Consider the following 20,405-nt stretch of genomic DNA (forward strand, 5'->3'; position numbering starts at 1 on the left):
TTAATTGATATTTATATTTGTTCAATCAAATATTTCGTATTGAGTAACTGCGGCAGTGTATCAGTATCACTCGCTCGCATTTCTTAAAAATTTCTTATGTTCTACATGTGTGGCTGCCATTGACCTTGGTTTGAGTTTGGACCAATCATGAATATATAACAGCTCTCTTACAGTTAAACAGTAGTTTCTTCTGTACAAAGCCAGTCATATTGTGTTGAAATCAGGTCCTTTTAACACATTTTAATGGGATTTTAAAAGCTGTTTGGACTCACATACCGTGATATGTGATTAAGGATGGATGTCAAAGTTCATCTCATGGGGCCTCAGTTAAAATATGAATCATCTTCTCTATACATATGGTGAATTTTTTGTTAGTTTCTAGTGGCAAATTTCCACCACTGAATGGTAATTTTGTCATGCTACTTTTATGGATTATTGTAGACTTTTTTTTTTTTTTTTTTTTTTAACTATTTCAGGGGAGACTCATTTTGATTCAAGACCTTGAGTGAGACTTTGATATCAGCTGACTCTACACTGTCAAGGCATAAAAAATAAATATAGGATTTAGTCATTTATTTCCCCTACAATATTTTTTTAATTACACACAATTTTGAAATACAAGAGGTCTTTCTACTCCTTTTTTCATCTGTTAATGCTTATCCATTCCATGTTTACATCAAGTTAAAATCCTTTTCAAATGTAATTGCTGACCACAGAAGTGACTTCCCAATCCCATCAACTCTTAATTAGGCCTTTAAGATGGGTTTATCTCACTAATCCCTAACTAAGCAATCTGAATCCGGTTACCTCGGTTTACCCTCCTGGCTGCCTGCCTTCATCCGATGTGAAGGAAAGAGTTTGTTCTTTGCAATGAGCTACAATGTGCTTGCGAAAATATGAAGGTGTTGTCCATGTTTCTCCTTTCCACTCATCATGATCATTTTCAGTGTTTACACTTGTGATCATTTTGAGAGCATGTGATGTAACCATGGCACAGTCTGCCCAAGGACTGTCTAAGTGACACCAATTACCCTTCCTGGAAAAGAGGGAACCAATTTACTGAGCATTAGTTAGTGCTGCAGTCTGTGAGCTTTGTGCCTTCCATACAAGACTTAAAAATCTCATGAAGATGATAATTATGTTTTTGGGCCAGGGTGATACATTTTACTTTTGTAGTATTTTCCTACTTTACTATATGTACTGAATGTTTGTCTGTTTGAGGATGCTGTCCTGTTATCTATGATGTACAGAGAGAAACCCAAATGTGTATTCACAACAAATACTGCAACGCTGAGTTGCTTTTCTTTAAGGGCTTCCACAGTGAATAGCTGTCTCTGAGACAGATTACGATCATGATGAAGCCCTCTGGTAATTTCTATTGTTGATCGTTGTTATTTATTTTTTTAAAAATGGAAATGAAAACTGTTCTGCAAAGGCATATGTGTTTGTGCAGCACTTACATTTAATGTTCAGTGATGTAAATGTGACTCCGTGGTCATTCTGTGTGGGTGTGCGACTACAGCCCAGGGCATGTCTTATTCTAGAACGCTGTCCCTGCCCTCCAGCAGCATCGATTAACACATTCATTATCATGCTAATTATCAGTGTATGATTGCTAATATATCACTTGTTCCCACATTTCAGACAACCTTACGTGAGTTTGAATTCCTCTTGTCCATTATCTGTCCTTATTTGGTCCCAATCTGCTGATAGACTTGTTTGAGAATAGAAATAAAATAGGTCTATTGAGCTTGTTTGGCACAAACAGAATTTAAAAGTTTTGTGTTTGCTCATGTGCATTTCTGTGAAACAAACAAACAAAAAAATTAAGTTTTCTGAGTACTGATATACTCAGTACATAGTACAGCATGCATTTGGCCATCTGTTTCATTTATGCAATATTATACATAATGTCATTACTGCAAACCAGCTTATATTTTCAGCCATTTGGCCCACCTGCATTGCGCTGAAGAATGTAGTGTTTCTTACGCCATTTGTTATCGTCATCCTCCGTAACTTTTTGTTCTCATTCGCTCTCATTTTCACCGTCCTTCATCCTCAGTCCTGTCCAGTCTTCTTTATATTTTATCTTACACTGTATATTTTATATATTATAGACAGATTGAGTGAAGTAAAAAAGGTTTGGACTCCCCACTGCCACAGCTCTTTTCATCTCAGTGTTAATTTTCCCCTGCCTCCATATGGTGTCGCAGACAGTTCACCTGCAGGCTGTAGCAGAGCGGTGTGGCGATAGCGCTCGGATCCAGCTCGCCTGGCGCAGCCAGCCAAAGTCCTCAGGCCTAAACTGTCATTTCTGCAGACGCCCGCACAGCTGTCTGCGCCAAACCCCCTGCTACACTTCACACAGAACATTTTAGTACGGACTCAGGGAGAAGTAGGGTGGGTGGGGGAGGAGGGGGCTGGGAAAAAATGGTGGCAGCTGAGATTGTACACCAAAGACCAGTGTAGGATAAGAGATGTGTTAAAGAGGATTTTGGTTTTTAGGGTTAGAAGAACTTTGGACCTGTCTGGTATAGAGCTGTTTGGGCTCTTTGTGCTCACCCTTTCCCATTCTGAGCAAAGTGTGGGTGCTTGTGATTTGCTTTCATCTGAAGATGTTGTTTAGTCAATGGGTTGTCTTGCATTCCTGTCTTTGTGTACAAGCACACAGTGTAGTCATCATCTCATGTTTGTCATTGATTAGAGATGGTCGCTTTAATTCCACTTCACCACATGTCGTGATTAATTTGCATTCTTTGTCAGGAGTTAATGGAGTTTTTGCATGGCTCGCTCTGAAAGTCTTTGAAGACACCAGACCTGATGTGATGTGTATACAGCCGCCAGCACTATTGCTTCTGATTGATTTGTTGCCTTTTTTGTTTGCTCTCTGGTTGTTTTTGTTTCTCTTCATTTTGTCATTTTTTCTTAAAAATGAATGGATTTCTGGATGACAAAGCATGTCAGTTCTTTGAGTGCAATGTGTGTTTGTTGAATAGCTTCCATTACAAATCAGTACATCCATCAAACAGCATAGACTTTCTTTGTTGCTTTCTCTTTTTTCCTTGTAAATTTCACTGTTTAGTCATATTTCCTAAGACCATAGCACTGTAGTGTTTGCTGTAATTTTTCTTTGTCATGAGGAAGCCAGATGTTTGATGCCCATCATGTGTAGGACTTCCAGAGATGGGTTAACCTTTTGTCATTACAGTTTTTCCTTTAGCCCAAATTCTGTTTATAAATGATTTCAAGGCAAGATTGCCACTGACCCTGCTCAAACTGTCGTCTGTTCCAGAAGCTTAACTACAGGAGACAATAATGAGCAAAGATCAGAACCACCCATAAACCCAGCCACTTGTTAAACTTATCAGTTTTTATTAACAAAATATTGATTATCACCTGTACGGTGCTGAAGAACTTAGAATGACTATACACCCATGTACTGTACATTCAAAGCTTTACAGATTTTGCCATATTCATATATTGTTTGTAATTCAAATTATTATCATAATTATTCATAATTCACAATTCACAATTATTCGTAATTATTATCTTGTTTAGGAAATAGATCTGGAGAAGTATCTGCAGGTAGTGAAGCTCCCTAATACTGTATAGCCCAAGAAAGAAAAATTAGTCGTAGTTTCAAAGGTAACCTTAATTCGGAGATGAACTGAAGACTAAGATGTAATTTTAGGCTCAGATGATCTCAACAGAGTGACTTTGTTCTTGTTGACTAAACAATGAAGGAAGGAATCTGAAAGAAAACATCCCAGTCTTATTTGCTCCCCTTATTATGGTATCTCCATAGTGACAGAGAGGGACTGACTTTGTTTACAATCAAAATATGTGTCTTTGTTGAAATTGCAAGTGTTGTCCAGTCAAAGACTGTTTTGTCAGAGTTTTCAGATTCCATACCCTTGAAGAAATCTCTTTGAAAATCTCTAAAGGAAATAGGCAACTGATCTTTCACAAGTATTCACTGACTTAAAGGAAACGACAATCTCTCATGGCAATCGCACTTAAAAAAAAAAAAAAAAAAAAAAAAAAAAAAAAGATTTTGTGACTTCTTATTTTCTTGCTGATCCTAGTCAGATGTGAAAATTTGTTTGTTATCCTAAGATAGGTATCTGGATCCACAAATGTCTCAATGGGAAATGTTGTTTGATTATCAACATCACATTAAACAATGTTTAGCCTCAGGACAAACATGCAGATAATGATATGTTAACCAGATAATAAGCTCGCCAAGTTGAAAGGCTGTGTTAAGAGGGAAAGTAAGGATTGGATTATTAATCCTCACTTTTTTGATGTCTGGTCAGACTGCCTAGTACAAGAAGACTAAATGCTCAATTATGCTTGAATAAGTTAGTCTCTCCCACTATCCAATTTCAACCCCTGGAGCAGCATGCAATTTTGTCCTAGTAATTATTTCTGAACAAATTAGTTTTCCATAGTCGCTTTTAATGTGTCTGAATCAGGCAAAACTGGATATAGAAGCAGTTTAGGAGTCTCTTGGTATTTACAGAGGGTGAAAACCTGTATTTAATTGAGTGAATCAATAAGTGCTCTAATGCACTGTCAGAAGACCCGGAGAAATGAGCAATTCATTTGCTAAACATTATTAGGCATTTAGCCAAGATAAAGACCTGGGATCATTCTATAAGATGAATTTATAAATCTCTGTCTGTGGAAGTTCATTCTGCCTGTGGTGGTGTGTACTACTAAAGCTGGCCATAGGTATTTTAAAGGGGAAAATTTAATATTTTATATTTTGAATCACTGCATCGTCATAGCTTCTAAGGGAATAATTAATGGGTTGTGTGTGCATCTTAAAAATGAGGAGATCCTCATTTTTACCAGATACAATATTTCCATGCTTCATTCCTTTTTTATGTGTTGATTGTGATGTCAGTAAGTGTAGTGAGATAAATATATCCTGCATCCCCTTTTCAGATTTAGCTAGTTTACCTAGTCCAATAAAAGGCTTGTTTTGGGCCTGCTGTCAGTGTGTTGTATCACATGGCAGTGTATTACATCATGTTTGGTACTGTTTGTGTTGCACCTGTAAAATAGATGAATTGAAAGCACTCATTGCCAAGCTAGAAAATGCAGTTTGCAGCGATTATTCTACATCCCAGCACATCTAGATAACCTGGAGGGCAGGAATAAAGTGCTACTCTGAAAATTAGCATTATTGGATCTTTTCTCTCATCTCCACAAATGAGAGCAAGGCCATTAACATTTGTGTGTTTTCATTATGTAAATGGTGTTAACGCATACTCACAAATTGCCACCAGGAAAGCAATAATTTTCTCCCAGTGATCATAATGTGTCCAAGTGCATCGTTTTGATTATGACACGCTAATTACATATTGCCTCTTCTTCTCTCTTTCTCTCCGTCTTGCCTTACAGATCCAGAAAAACCAAGGATCTTTAATGGTAAACTTTATGGCATTGGAATAAAAGCCCCCCCCCACTCCACACACACAAACACACTCTGTAGTGTTTCACTCTTGATTGACTTCTCATTTTAAAATTCATCCAAATTGCATCTTTGCAATAAAATATTAGATCATGCTTTAACTGCTAGTATTACATTAGGTGCCATTATGGAATAATAAAAACATTCAGGAACTGAATAATGGCTTCACCAGAGCTTGCTGCATTTGATTAATCTAAGTAGATACTTTTTATTACACTATTGATTTTCCCCATTGCCAAGACACTCCATGAAGACTAAGATATTTTTCTCATCTCTCTGTCTCTCTCCTTTCTTCCAGCCTCTCCAGTTACTGCAATGCATCGTTGATGAGGTGAGTCGTCGTCTTATATGCTTTTGCATCTAAAGTCAGTCCTAATGGCCCAGAAAGCTTATATTTTGTTTCCTAATGAAGCAAGCCACTCAGGCGGCTTTGCTCCCCACTCACTCAACCCTCCACCCCGTGCAACTGCCTCAAGCTATACGCATATGCACATGCACATTACTGTAGAGGTTGGACCTGCCAGTGACACACAAACACACACAGCATCATGGCTGTGAGCTCTGTTTACTGACAAAGAGATTTAACCAGGATTATCTCGGTAACTGTAGTGATTGAGTGTTGGAAGTATAGTTTATTTTCAATGGGAACTTAAGGAAACACATGAACTTACACACAAAGAAACATATTGGGAATGACATGAGCACCAAAGACCGCAGAGAGTACTTTTCTATCAAAGTGAAAATATAAATGTTCACATTTGACTTTCAAATGCCTCTTAAAATGTCCCCTCCCTCCTCTTACACACAAATGCAGTTGATCAATACTCACTATAAACACTTCACTATTTTGACCTGCTGTTTGTTTTTGTTCATTCTTTACTGTAAGCTATTTTTTTTTTGGTTTTTTTTTTGCTGCAACCAGCAGCCAGTATAAGTCACTCTGTCGGCTAGTCTTTCTGTTGGTCTGTCTGTCAGTCCCAAATTTGAAGGGTGCAATGCCAGTTTTTTCGTCTGTGTGTGAGTGGTGGGTGCTGTTGCCTTGCTTGCCTTCCTCAACCTCACGCAAACATACAACAGCAACTGTCCCGATTAAAACAAGAAGATATCATCTGGATGGTGTGAACTGGAGGAAACTGACAGTAAGCGCACACCAACACGGGCAACAAGCATGAGGACCCACTGGACCAGCAGCAGTTCAGTGTTCAGTGGAACCTAACTGCCTACTTTTTAGGGAAACGTTCCATTCCTCTCTGACAGAACATAACATAATGTGCAAGATTTTTCCAGCCAATTTTATACTTTATACATGGACTGTGTGTGGGTGCATGGTAGCTGAGATGAGTGGCAGTGACACAAGAGAAAATGCAGTTAGGCGGTAAAGACAACTATAAGAATAATAATGCAATATCTTTTTCTGCAGCTAATAGTAGAAACAGTTACAAGCAGTAATGGGAAACCCTTACTATGGATTGGAGAAGCATGTGCATTTTCACCTCTGTTAAGTGTGGTCAAGCACTATCTGATCTAACCCAAGACGCAGGTCAATACCAGGTTTAAAGGGGTTCTTCAATTGACATGTCTAGGACCAAAGTCATTCAAGAGAAACAGGAAACGGTATCTCTCTCGTCTATGTACAGAAAATCATGAGGCTCAATTGGCTCAGTAATGGGTGACATTTCTGCTAACAATGTTCCATGCATGTTTTATGGTGACATTGCACTTTCCAATAAAGAATTTGGATCATAAAAGCATGTTATCATTTAATTGATCCATTTATTGATCCTTTATAAATAAAATAACAGCATCACTGCGTGCAGGATGACATCTGTTGAAGACTTTCTGTGTTGCCTGCCCAGTGTGATGGCGACATGTGATAGTCACTTTATCATAAATAATTGCTTGTTACAAAGCATTTGTTTGACTAAAGGCAACGTATTAACAAACTCACAACACTTCCCTCCAAAACAAAACTACATGCACCATGAGACAGTCTTGTCTTGGAACTAGAATTTATATGATACTAGTCCAAACATAAACCAACCAACAATAAGTAACTCAAACATGCAACTCGAATGGTAAGTTGCCATAGCTGGTTGCTGTTTATTATGAATTGCCGGCTTATTTGAGTGTTGCTTGTTTTTGCCTTGCTGTGCACACCTCTCACAGTATCTATTTATGTGCTTGCTCACACTCTTTGTCTGTATTTTCAGCACAAGCACCAACCTCAGCTGGGGACCTTTCCCTTATCCCTGCTCTCCTTTCTCCCTCAGATAAGCACTAATAGCAAAAATGCCACGACAGCTCACTAGCTTAACCCAGCCACCCCCCAAAAGAACCCACACCCACCGTGCCGTACATTAAAACGTAGCATGCCACTTGTCCTTAAGTGCCTATAGATTGGCCGTAATTAATAATTAAACGCTTTCGGTTGTAATGGGTTGACCCCGACTGAACTGTTCATTAGTCAGCTAGACGGAGGCATCACTCAAACTATTTTTCCTGCGCCCTTTGCCGTCTCCCCTTGAGCCAACAGTAACACTCTCTGTTGTCCCAGGCGAGCCAGCACTGCCTTACTGTCCCAGCCAACCCATGGCTTGGGATAGGGAAATGAAAAGAGAGAGGAGGATAACCTGTATTTGGATAGATGAAGTCAGTCAAAGAGAATGCAAAGTAGAGAGTTGATTAGAAGGATAAACCCCCTGAGATTAATCATCCCATTTTCAAGTGGGTCTTAACAAAATTATACAGAAAATGCATTACATAGAGCAAAACAACACAAATACACATGCACATACACAGAACAAGCAACTCCCACACCCAGTGATTCCCTTAAAATGCCAAAATACATACAGTAAATGTACACATATCCATACAAAGCTGTATACATACTTAAACATAGGGCTGGGCGATATGGCAAAAAATATTATCACGATAATTTTCCCCATATTGATCGATATCGATATTTATCACGATATATAGTTCAATAATGATGCCAGTTTGAAAAGTATCCTGATAATGTCTGTCACCTGAAGAAACCAAAAGATGTACTAGTTGAACGTAGGATATAGTTTATTAACATAAAATTATATAGTATAGTGTAAAGAACAACACTGTAAACATGCAAACAAAAAACCCAAAACAAAAAAGTAAACAAACAGGTCACAAATAAGGCCCTGAGACATTTAAATCCTCAACTGTAAAATAAAATAAAAGTGAATAAAAATAATTTTGTACAGTGGACTGGTTTTAAATCTCAAAATGTTGGAGGTAGAAATCTGAATAAAAGCTTGAGTGCAAAATGTACACATTCACCAGTCTTTATACTATTTTTGAGCTGGTGCACATCAGTTCTTTTTTTACATTACCCGTCAAAGAAGAATCAGATTACAGTAAACAGTGCAAAATGTAAACAAATGTGCTTTGTTTTAGCGACTAGCTGGTGCACATCATTTTTTTTTTTTTAACATTATCGTACCTGCAGTCTAGCACATTGATTAATTTACTGAACCTGTCTTTCTCCACGGTGGTCATGGGCATCATATCTTTGGCCAGAAAGTATGACACTGCGTTGGTTATGTCCCTGCTCCTTTTAGACCGCTTCTCATATGGGGTTACGGCGGAGAAAGAGGACACTATTGATTGTTGTTTCGGTGCCCCGCTAACACTGTCCACTGAAGCAGAAGTGCTAGGGCGTTGAGCAACACTTGTTGGACTTATTGCGGGTTTTGCCCGGATTTTCATGCTCTCGGTGTAGTTGCTGGGATGCCACTTTTTCAAGTGATGAAAAAGGTTTGTCGTGTTCCCAGTCCTGGTTGGCACCAGCCGACGACATATTTTGCAGGCCGGCTTTGTCTGTGCGTCGTCACTTTTCGAGTAGCCAAACCACTTCCAAATTATTGACATTGTGTGTCCTTTTTTATCCACAATTTCTTCCGTTTTTGATGATAACACGAGTTCTCCTTCATCACCGCTTTGCTGCTCACTTTCACTCATTTTCCCCTCTTTTCGTTCCGTCCACAGCACGCTCTTTTGCCCTCCTCACCTCGACACACTCACCTCCGCACCAATTAACCTTGCAGTGAAAAATGGGCGTGCACTGTGACGCGTATCACCCGTGCCGCTGACTGACAGGCGTTTGTCACCCTTCTGCTGTATGACACAGCATATCGAGTAAAAATGACCATAGTTTATCATCGTTATCAACTCACTTTTTATCGCGATGACGTTTCGTCATCATTTTATCGCCCAGCCCTACTTAAACATGCATCAGATATAATTAGAAGCAAGAGCAGTTTGTTTGAAGATAAGTAGAGAGAGAAAGTAATGACAGAAGGTAATAGAACTATTTGAACTGGGCAGGTCGTTTCAATCAGATGGAGCTTTAAATTTAAAGGCATCTCGCCCAATTTCTAGTCCTGGAAACAAAGAAAAAATATACTCAGTATGCCTTAGACTAAGTCAGGGGTGTCAAACTCGTGCCATGAAGGGGCAAGAGGCTGCAGGTTTTCATTCCATCCAAAAACTCCTCCAGGTGATTTCACTGATTACCTCACCTTCAAGCAGAGAGGAGGAACCAATCAGTGAAATCACCTGGTGGAGTTTTTGGTTGGAATCAAAACCTGCAGCCTCTCGGCCCTCCATGGCACCAGTTTGACACCCCTAGACTAAGTTATATGATGACATATGTGGAATTAAGAATTGTTTTAAGAAGGAAGAATGGTTAATGAAAAGCTGATAGAACAGTATTATTAGACTCCAATTTATTTTATTTTATGTTTGTATAGATGAAGTCACAGTTAAAGAGAATGCAAAGGTTTGGGACTGCATTGTAGAGCAAGAAAACACAACCATCAGTGAAGAGAGCCATATAAATGCAGTAGTATTATTATTATAGTGCCATTCTGTTATCAGACTTTAATCTGTCACCAGATTAAAGTCTGATAACCTCTGATAGCACAGTTCAGTAGAAGCAATTTTATTATGTCAAAGCGAAATTTGTGGTGCATCATGTGCAGTGTCAGGTTATGACATACCATCCATCAGACTTTGTGCATATGCTTTTGCTTTCTCAGTGATGTGTTGTTCCCCAAATTTAGGTCCCCCATGCACATTTTGTCCTGTCCCCAGGGCACCCTAATGGCTCACCTGGTAGAGTGTGTACCACATATTGATATTGTAGTGGCTCAGGTTTGAGTCCAGTTTGGGCCCTTCACTACTGTTTGCCAGCAGCCCTGTCTTTCCGGTCTCTCATTGTCCAATAAAGTCCTTTACTGCTCTTAGTTCACGGATAAAACTGAGCATACTGCTGCTACCACTGCTATTTAATAAATAAGTTAAATTAAATTCACCCCTTGAGTTCAAAACTTTTAAGCTAAGTTGGATGGGATTGAAGCAAACTAATATAATTCTGAGCTATTTACGCTAAACGTTTTTATATAGAGCTTCAAATTAATTTCAGATGTAGTAATTTATAATTGACTTACTGACTCACATATTGTACATATCGACCTGTAGTATTTACATTTTTTGTTGTTTTGATATTCCTGTGTGACTTATACACTGGGGATTTGCAAGTTGCATCAGTGTTTGTGTGGAAAATGTGCTCTTTCGAGCAGATCATTAATAATATTGTTGCTAGAGGTGTGATTGTTGGGGAGTGGGTTGTGGCATTTTGTATCACGCACGCTTTATGTCTCTGTCTCTGTCTTTTTCCCTTTCTCTCTCTCTCTCCCTCTCTCTCTCTCTCTCTCTCCTCTCTCTATCCTCTCTCTCACACACACACACACACACACACACACTCAAACACACACTACACACACACACACGCAGGCGCTGACATGGGATAAATAAAAATCTCAAGCCCAGCTCAGAAAAGCCAAGTTCTTTTTCCCGAGCTGAATAAGTAAGGTGAGGAACACATACCATAAGTTTTGTCCTACAGTGGGTGGACATTTTAACAGAGACAGAACATGAAAAGGGACTTTAATTTATAACTAATGAAGTCACAATTATAGTCACAGCCACATAAGTGATTTGTATTACATGGAATGGTAACTGGCTGAATGTATCCACAGAGGTCTGACCAAAACTAAATCAAAAATTATTAAGTATGACAAGGGCATCACTACATGACAATATATGCCAAACACAGATGAACTGCACAGGCCAAGAGGGACGATGGTAGCAAGTCATAGCTTACCAACAATGATAGATGAACACTTGACAGGAGAGCTGCCACAGTACCACAAAACTGTATTCTCAGAAAATGCTACAGAATTCAGTGAATACCTCTGTGGCGCAGGCCTGTGAAGAAAGTACATTGTGAGCGTCAGAAAAGCACTGCTTAACACAGGCCTGCCATTTATAAACTGTTTGTATCCAAGGCCAACACACAAAGATGCATAGTCTGGTGTGAAGAGAACAATCCTGAACCCCTGAACATTGGAAAAGACTAATTTGGTCTAAGGACTCGTCATTCATCATTTCCCCTACATATGGACAGACTTAAATTTGAATAAAGCCAAAGGATGCCTCCAATCTACAATGTCTCCTGCCAGCTGTTACAGGGTGGTGGATCTGCCATCTCGTGGGAGTCATTAGTTCTGATGATTGCTCTGCATGCCGTGTACAGCAAAAGAATATGAGGCCATTTTACAAGGCCAGATACACCCCTCACTGTTACCTTGTGATGTTCCCATATTCCAATATGATCATGCCCCCACTGCACACTGCTAAACAAATTCAAGACTGGTTTCATGAACAGCAGCATGAAGTTAAATGCATTTCAAAGCCTCCTAATTCACTAGATCTAAACATCATTAAACCTTTATGGGACGTTCTGGAGCACATGACATTTCTACCTCCTTCATTACTCATAGAGCTATAGGATGTCCAGCTTGAGCAATAGCACAATATCCCTGTGTGCACAGTGTGGCAGCACTCCAGGGAGGACTGAAGATGTTCTGAAGGCAAAGCATGACCTTAATACTCACTGAGTAGCATATTCATATATTTGCCCCTTTTCCACCAAAAGGTTCTGGGGCCAAAGCTCCTGTGTCTTACACTTGGGAGAGGGTTTGAAAACAAGTTCCTGAAGCTCTTGTGTATTTGTGTTTCGCCGTACCCCAAAAGCACCAAACTTAGTACAAACAAGGAGGAGGTGTCCCGTCATTCTGTGCACAACTGGCAACAAAACAGTAAACATGGAAGATATAGAAGTCGTCGTTATGTTTGTAGTTATTTAGCATTAGGCAACAGTTAGTTCCGGTCGAGTGATGTGATTGGGCAAGATGCATTCCATGAGTGCCGAATTTCCGTACACTGGCACTCTGATGTTATACTATTGCGTATCACTCCACTTTACAAGTGTTCTGGTATAACTGTTAATTCCATTAACCGTCATGATTTACATTGTAACAAACTTCACACTGTGACGGTGTAATGGTGGACACATTTCTAAAAATAACATTGGTATTAAGCTATGAATGGTCATCATTTGAGGACAAGGGCGAACTATGGTTCTTGCATCAGAAAAGGGATGTTTTTTAAGTGTTTCTGATATTTTGGCTGTCTTCCTTAAGTGCATGTAAGTGTACTAACACCCCCTCCTTTTTTTCCACTTTCTATCCCACTATCCAGCACATCCTTTTAAATGCTACTATTAGGGTGCAGGAGAGAGCACTTGTACCTTATTCTGTCTAGGACTTAAATGAGAAGTTCTCTGTCCATCTGTCCTCATCACTACCATCTGTTTTCTGTCCATCCTCATTAATGTGCCTCCCTCCTCTACTCTTGAATAGCAAGTGGCTCCACTAATAAAGAACTCCCGCTTCATTTTCAAGCCTGTAATTACTGATCTAATTTTGCCTAATAATTGCTTTATGCCAATGACATTTATATTTACTCGTACCCTTGTACCCTCATAGTGTGTGTTCTGTCTCACAGTGGAGGGCAATGACAACCAGAAGAATAATTCACGCAGACTAGCCACTTTCATCAGGCTGCTTGTCTTTTTGCACCATCGCCTGCTGCCACATCAAAGCCACAGCAGCGATCCTCTCAGCTGGAGATATGAATACATGCATGAGTGTGTATGTGTTTGTCTCTGCAAAATGTGCATGTACATGCAAATATGTGAGGAAAGTGGAGGAGAGAAATTTTGGATCATAACTAGGCTATATAACACCAAGATATGTTGTATGGCAGTTGTGGATTTTTTCCAGGATATGTGTTGAGTTAATTTTCCTTCGCATGTTTGTTTGTGTGTGGGTACTTGTGTGTGTACTATAGCCCAGTGGGTGGAAATTGTTTGATACTCTCCCTCTAAACGGAGTGTACACTGAGGCGTGTGGCTTGCAGCGCTCGAGGGCTTTTCTGTGTGTGTGAGTGTTTGTGTGTGTGTGCGCGTGTGCATGCATCTGTGTGTGTGTGTGTGTGTGTGTGTGTGTATGTGTTTGCACACGCTATGATATATTGCTCATCCAAGCGGCGGCAACACTGAAGCACAGCAAGATTAGAAGGAACCCATTCCTTTGTTAATTTAAATGGGTGCATGCATCATGCTTTGCAGGAGCCCGCCGATCAGAGCATTAAGGAATAGGGAACACCGCCCAGAGGTGTTTTTAATAGCTCAGCAGGGCTCCTAATGTAAAGAGGTTTAATCCCCCTGCATTTGACTGAAAAGCTGTTCTGGACCAAAGCTTTATGCTGTATGTGTTTGGATTTGTGTGCATATCTTCGCATGTTGCTACTATGCATATTTTAAGTGTTAAAGTGAAGTGTCTCTTGTGTATCCATGTATGAGCGTGTGTGTTATACACACAAATGCACACACACACATGCACACAATGTGTGTGTGTTTTGCTATAACATTAAAGAAGGACCATTATTTCATATGATACTGTAATACTTTTTACTATTCCTTTTTAATATGTCAGACTTTGTCCATTATCCTTAACTTGAAATTCCTTCTTCTATCTTATCAACATATTTTGGATGTTTTCTGTTTGATAACCTCATTTCTTTGATGTTGTTGTGGTAAGTTTTTGGTTGGTTTGTTTTTTCCAACACTGGCAAATATAGAAAACACTAAGATCATTGTCTTTTTATCATAGTTTACTGTTTATAGAGAGAAAGAGAGAGCTCACAGATGTTGATTTAATACTTCTAATCATATGCAGTGGTCAACTTTTTATCTGCAAGTATACAGAGGGGTTAAAATCAGTTGATATGATCAGAGCATCTCATACTGACAGTCAAGGGTGGGATAGAAAGGAGAGAGTGAGAGTAGGGAAAGGCTGGGAGAGATGGAGTAATGAGGGGAGGGGCAGTAATAGAGGTCAGTCTGTCACAGCTGTTCTACATGACATGGCTCATAGAACCTCAATTGACAACATGTACCAAGCCTAAACACACACACACACACACTCACAGAGGCATACACAGTGACAGTGGCCAAATAGACATTGCTACTTGACTAGCCTCTAGTAATGAAATACTTAACACACAGTGTTGTTTCCCTCTTCTGCACACATGAATTTTTGTCTTCCTTGTGTGAAAAGATGTACATGTACAGTTTACAAATGCTTTGCTAGTTTGTAAATGTAAGCTGAACATTTCCTGTTTGACAGTGCTCACCAAAGCATGTTTGTTTCTCAGAATCAGGCCCATTACTTTAAAGTATCTTCAATAACTGCACATTTTCCTAACAAGGCTGTACAATTCCTTTGATTCAGTCATTCATCAAAAGAACTTAAGTTGTTGAGCCTGTGCTGTGAAGGGCACACAAGATATAGTTGATCAGTGTACGCATTGACCAACTGATGTACATTTTTCATGCTCCCAGCAAAGCATGGGAATATAGAAACTTACTGACCTCTTTGACATTTCCTTTATATATCTAAGAGCAATTTCTCTGCTATTCATGCTTTCAACTTTAACTGGATGTGTTGACCCAAGGAGAACACTTTTTATCACCCATCAGTTTCCATCTGAAGTTTACTTGACTGTCATTTACTGTACTGCTCAATGCGGTCATAGAAAGAGATCGTAAGAGTGCAGCATGTTACCTTGAGATATGTTTGCAGACATCAAAGCCTAAAAGAAAGGCGTTTAACCTGTAGAAATAGAATTGAGTAGAACTGGCATTGTGTAGGGCAGGGCTATTCAACTTCAGCAGTAACTTGGCCGAACTAGAGATTCACTTGAGCCACACAGAATAATTTGTCACTACAAGTAACTGACTCTCACAGTATAGCATTAATAGAGCTATTACTGAATGAAATAAATTAGCCATATACATTTCTTTACTTCTGTTTTTATGCTATTAGAATTATTAATTCCACACAGCGGTCAGAGGTCTATACAAATAAGCCATGCTTATTTGTATAGACATGATAGAGTTACAAAGCTTGATACACAAGTGCAAAAGGTAAAGGTACATCTAACAAATTAAAGAAACATGGGGCCCTATTTTAACTCTGCAATCACAACGACCAGCTCTAAGCCCTGCGTCCTCGTGCATGGTCAATGAGGGCGTATCCAAACTCACTCACTATTTTAATTATGCAGCACCACTCGTGACAGCTGTGGCCTGAGGCATTAAGTTTTTGGGTTGTCTATTCGTCCATTAACACAATATCTCAGGAGCGCCTCACACGAATTTTTCCAGATTTGGCACAAATGTCCACTTGGACTCAAAGGTGAACTGGCACATTTTGGTGGTCAAAGGTCAAGGTCACTGTGACCTCATGTCTGTCCCTTCTCTGGAACACTTGGAAGGAATCTCATTCCAACTGGCACAAATGTCCACTTAGACTCAAGAAAGTACAGATAAGAATTTGGTGGTCAGTGGTCAAGGTCACTGTGATCTCATGTAACTCGTTTTTCGCCGTAACTCAAGAATTCTTGTACTAATTATGACAAAGTTTCACATAAATGTCTAATAGGATGAAGTTGTAGTGGACACTTAAGGGACTGATGGATATAATTCATCATAGTCTGTCTTTTGTTGTCATGTTCAACATGTAAAGTTATGATCAATGCGGAGCCATGGTAACGCAGCGGATTAGGGGCGTTGGTTCAATGTCGTGTTCGATAGTGCTATTTAGCTTAGTCTCTTTGATGCAGCAATAGATGACACAAGTTGGTGTGATCAAGGAAAGAAGTTGTTTGTCTCTTTTTCCCACAACTTCTACAAAGTGATGACATTTTATATCCCAAAGGTCAAGTGTGACATAATGTTCTGAAAAAACATGTGTCTGGCCACTATTCAGTGCCATAACTCAGGAACAGAGGGGGAGATTGACAATATTTCACATTTGGTGGTTAGTGAATTGGTTACACTAATCTTGCGTGCCCACATTGAAACTGCGGTGATTGTATACAACTTCTGTGCTGCTGGGTTGAGGATGTGTGTGCAGCATCCACGTTTTAAATTTAGAATATAGCGTCTTTGCCGCAAATTTAATTTTTCCAAAGAAATACACTTAATACCTTTTATTGAATTCCTTCAAAGCCTTCACTACAAATATTATGAGTCTGGACCGACATGGATGTAAACATTCCACTCTTACTGGTTAGTGGAGGCATGCAACCACAAGGTGCTATTTCTGATTGATCTGAGTGCAGCCATGCCCATAAATGCTAATCATAAAGGGGCGGGGTGTGGTGGTATACAGGGATTTGGAGATTACATAGTATCTTCACGGAACTCATTATGTCAGATGAATAAATAAAGTGAACATGCAATTCATTATTGTTTTTTTCTTAAATAAAGTAATGAATGTAACTAATGCAGTAAAGAAAATACAATCCATGAGTTACAGCTCCTCTGCCAGCTGGTCCTTTCTCTGCTGTGCGTTACGCATCAACTTGGCCTGCTCTGCCATCGCCACATTCAGTTTCTCTGTGCCTTACTCCATGTAATGTCTCCTCTGAAAGTTCATGTTGGCATCCTGCACAATATATGTATATATATTGTATAAAACACAGCATGCAACACACTGACTATCTGAACGCTGTATTGTAATTTGTGTTTTTTTGTCCAAATATCTAAAAAGCATTTTCAGCATGCCAAATGTTTTCTCCACTACATGGTTATTGCCCTCAACAGCATATTGTTGAATCTACGTTGCTGCTGAGTTGTTGCTATACATAATAGGTCTCTAAACAGCCACGCATCCACTGTGCCCTGAAAGGCTGCAGGAAAGGCACAATTATGAATTGTGCTGACATTTCACATGGCCCTTGAAGGTCATATCTCAGTGACCTAATTTTTTTTTACCAAAATAGCACATCTTGTCTTGTGCGTCCTCATCTAAATAAACCTCCCTTTTCAGTGCGCCAACTCTCTCACCCTTGCGCCAAGCCTGGTGCACAAGCCCGAAAATACCATATGAACGGGCAAAACATGTTTCCAGGTCACCAACATACCAGTTGGTCATAGCACTGCTTGCCCGCAAAAATAGGGCAAATTGTGTGTTTCTGACAGGTCCACATCCATAAAGATAGAAAACAGGATGAATATAGTAAAACACGATCCATTAGACTAACAGTAGCCCAAGTAGACATGTAGCCTACGTTAATTTAATTATCACAGCCTGTCACAGATGCCAGACAAATGTACTTGCAGCCTTCTGTGGGCCTTCTAAAAAAATCAGAAGCACCTTAACTGGCCTGCAGGCCCCTTGTTGAGTAGACGTGGTGTAGGGAAGTGTTTACCATTCTGTGACCTAAAACCCAGGAGTACAGTCAAAATCTTAAAAACTAATAAAATGAGATTTTTCCCCCACTTTTTTTCAATGTTATTGTAAAGTTGCAAAAATAAACACATTGTGAGGTGACAAAACCATAAGGTTACCATGCGATGTAAAAGTAAACAGTTTGATTTAATTATAGTCACGGGGTCATAATATAAGTTGTGTTATTGTTATAAATGTGTTTAAAAAAAAAAAATGAAAAAAAAAAATGTAACCCACCAAATAAGGGTCTCTTACCACCCAAACTCATTTTTATTTCAAAGTTGCCACTTGCTCTTATCTGATGAACACATTACTTTGACTAGATATGTATTTGTTTAAGATTTTCTTTCATTTTTGGAGTGCTCCTACAAGTATGAGTACTTGGACAAGCCAAGTGTGAAACATCAGATACAGAAAGCTGGAAAGTTACCTATAGTTTAAAAAAAATGCTATGTTAGCAATCTTGTATTACACATTTTTTTCTGCTGCATCAGGAGAAGAAATAATAGTCATTTATTATTTCCACTGTATAGGAAAAGATTTGCTTCAGTCTTGGTTTCAGTCTATACTGCTTTTAGTGCTGATCACGTCTCAGTCTGGGACAGGTTTTGGTCTTGACTAGGGTGGTTTTTACTGCAGTATGGATTGGTAGGCACATGTTGGTAATGTTTGTGTGTTGGGCACTGGCACTTGACCCATGTTTTACACTTTTGTCTTTTACATTGCCTACTTCATAGAACAGAAGTGATTAGAAATATTTCGATTCATACTCTAAGTCTGTTGCTTTCAGTGACATGTAAAGTTACTGTTTTTCATGTATACTTTTTTCATGTATAGCATACATACAAGGTGAGGATGCTCTGAAACTGTTGTGAATCATCAAGCCCAAAGTATGAGTTTGCAAAGATGTTAAGAATAAGACCTAAGAATGCCCTCATCGTCTGCTCACTCATTCCCTTAAGTTATATATTGATCTTATCATTGAAGGGCAGTAAAAAGGCCATTTTATAAGTTTATTTTCATGTAAATCAGATTTGATTTGAACCAGTATTCCTTGCATAGTTAAAGGTTGGGTATTTCTTTACATGCAATTGCCGCAGCCAGTCACACTCTTGTCTGCAAGCCCACCCCCATAATGAAACTAGCAGTTATTTTGTCATTGTGTCTCTCCAGTAATAGGTTCAGGTGCACTTCCTTAACCAAGGAGACTGTGCAGTCTTCATTTGCATTTCTAAAAACCTGTCAAGGTCGCCTTTTCTTAGCAAATACACATCTAACCAATTTTTATTTATTTATTAATTTTTTGTACTATTGTGATGTTCACTGGTTATATTTTCAAAGAACTGCATGTCATCAGTTTAGTTTAATTAATAGGCTTGATATTTCATGAATTTATAATGAGGTGTTCAGCTATTTCTACCAGTGATCTTTTTCTCTCTGCAGAAGAAAAAATTTACATTTGCTCTAAACTGTGGTCTTCCCCTCTCCATTCCAGGATCCTCCTGTGCTTCCCGTCGGTCAGTTCAGTGAGAAGTTTGTTCACTTCGTCACTCAGTGGTGAGTCCATTGTATTACAAGATGGTATTTAGTAAATGTTGTATGCAGACTGACATCAAAGTTATTGTAATAAATAATTTCCTTTGATGGATTTTGTTCTGATTTTACAAGCATAATATGGTTAGTACAGCCAACCATTTGAGGCCCATGTGGCCAGAGGAAAAAAAAAACACAATTAGAAAGGCCACATAGTAGAACTGGATGATATGGCCTTTAAGTAATATTGCAATATTTTAAGCTATATTGTGATACATAAATATCTCCATATTTTAAAATATCCTCTAAAGCACTTCATAAATGCGCAATTTTACCCTTAATGTATACAGTCACACCAGTATGATGAGTCTAGTAATCCCTGTAACATATGTCTGCATTAAAACATTCTTGTTTATATTCATTAGTGGTTTCTGTTGCCTGTCAGAGTCATGTTTTACAAGTAATTGTTATAAAACAGAAAATAGCTCTGTTAAGTTATATACAAAATAATAAAGAAAATAGCAAGTAGCAGTGAAAAATACGTCAGCGAAAACCAGCACCGCAAACACAAATAGACCACAACTCAATTCAGTTTTCAATAGATGCATTAAAGCAAGCAAAGCAATATTGGCATGTGTGTATGAGCGTGTGCA

At 39.0% G+C, this 20,405-nt stretch overlaps 1 protein-coding gene across 2 annotated transcripts in view; it reads left to right on the forward strand.

The window, feature by feature from the left end:
• Positions 1–20,405, forward strand: part of map2k5 (mitogen-activated protein kinase kinase 5) — a 75,161-nt gene that overhangs the window by 37,982 nt on the left and 16,774 nt on the right. The window contains exons 18-20 of one of the 2 annotated variants that reach the window (XM_030048346.1): positions 5,410–5,436; positions 5,778–5,810; positions 19,715–19,776. In XM_030048346.1, coding sequence (XP_029904206.1) covers positions 5,410–5,436; positions 5,778–5,810; positions 19,715–19,776 — 122 coding nt within the window. Of the gene's footprint in view, positions 1–5,409; positions 5,437–5,777; positions 5,811–13,423; positions 14,157–19,714; positions 19,777–20,405 lie in introns of those variants that run through there. The other variant, XM_030048347.1, reaches the window with a different exon arrangement.

Source organism: Myripristis murdjan, chromosome 3, assembly GCF_902150065.1.
Source record: "Myripristis murdjan chromosome 3, fMyrMur1.1, whole genome shotgun sequence".
NCBI lineage: Eukaryota > Metazoa > Chordata > Actinopteri > Holocentriformes > Holocentridae > Myripristis > Myripristis murdjan.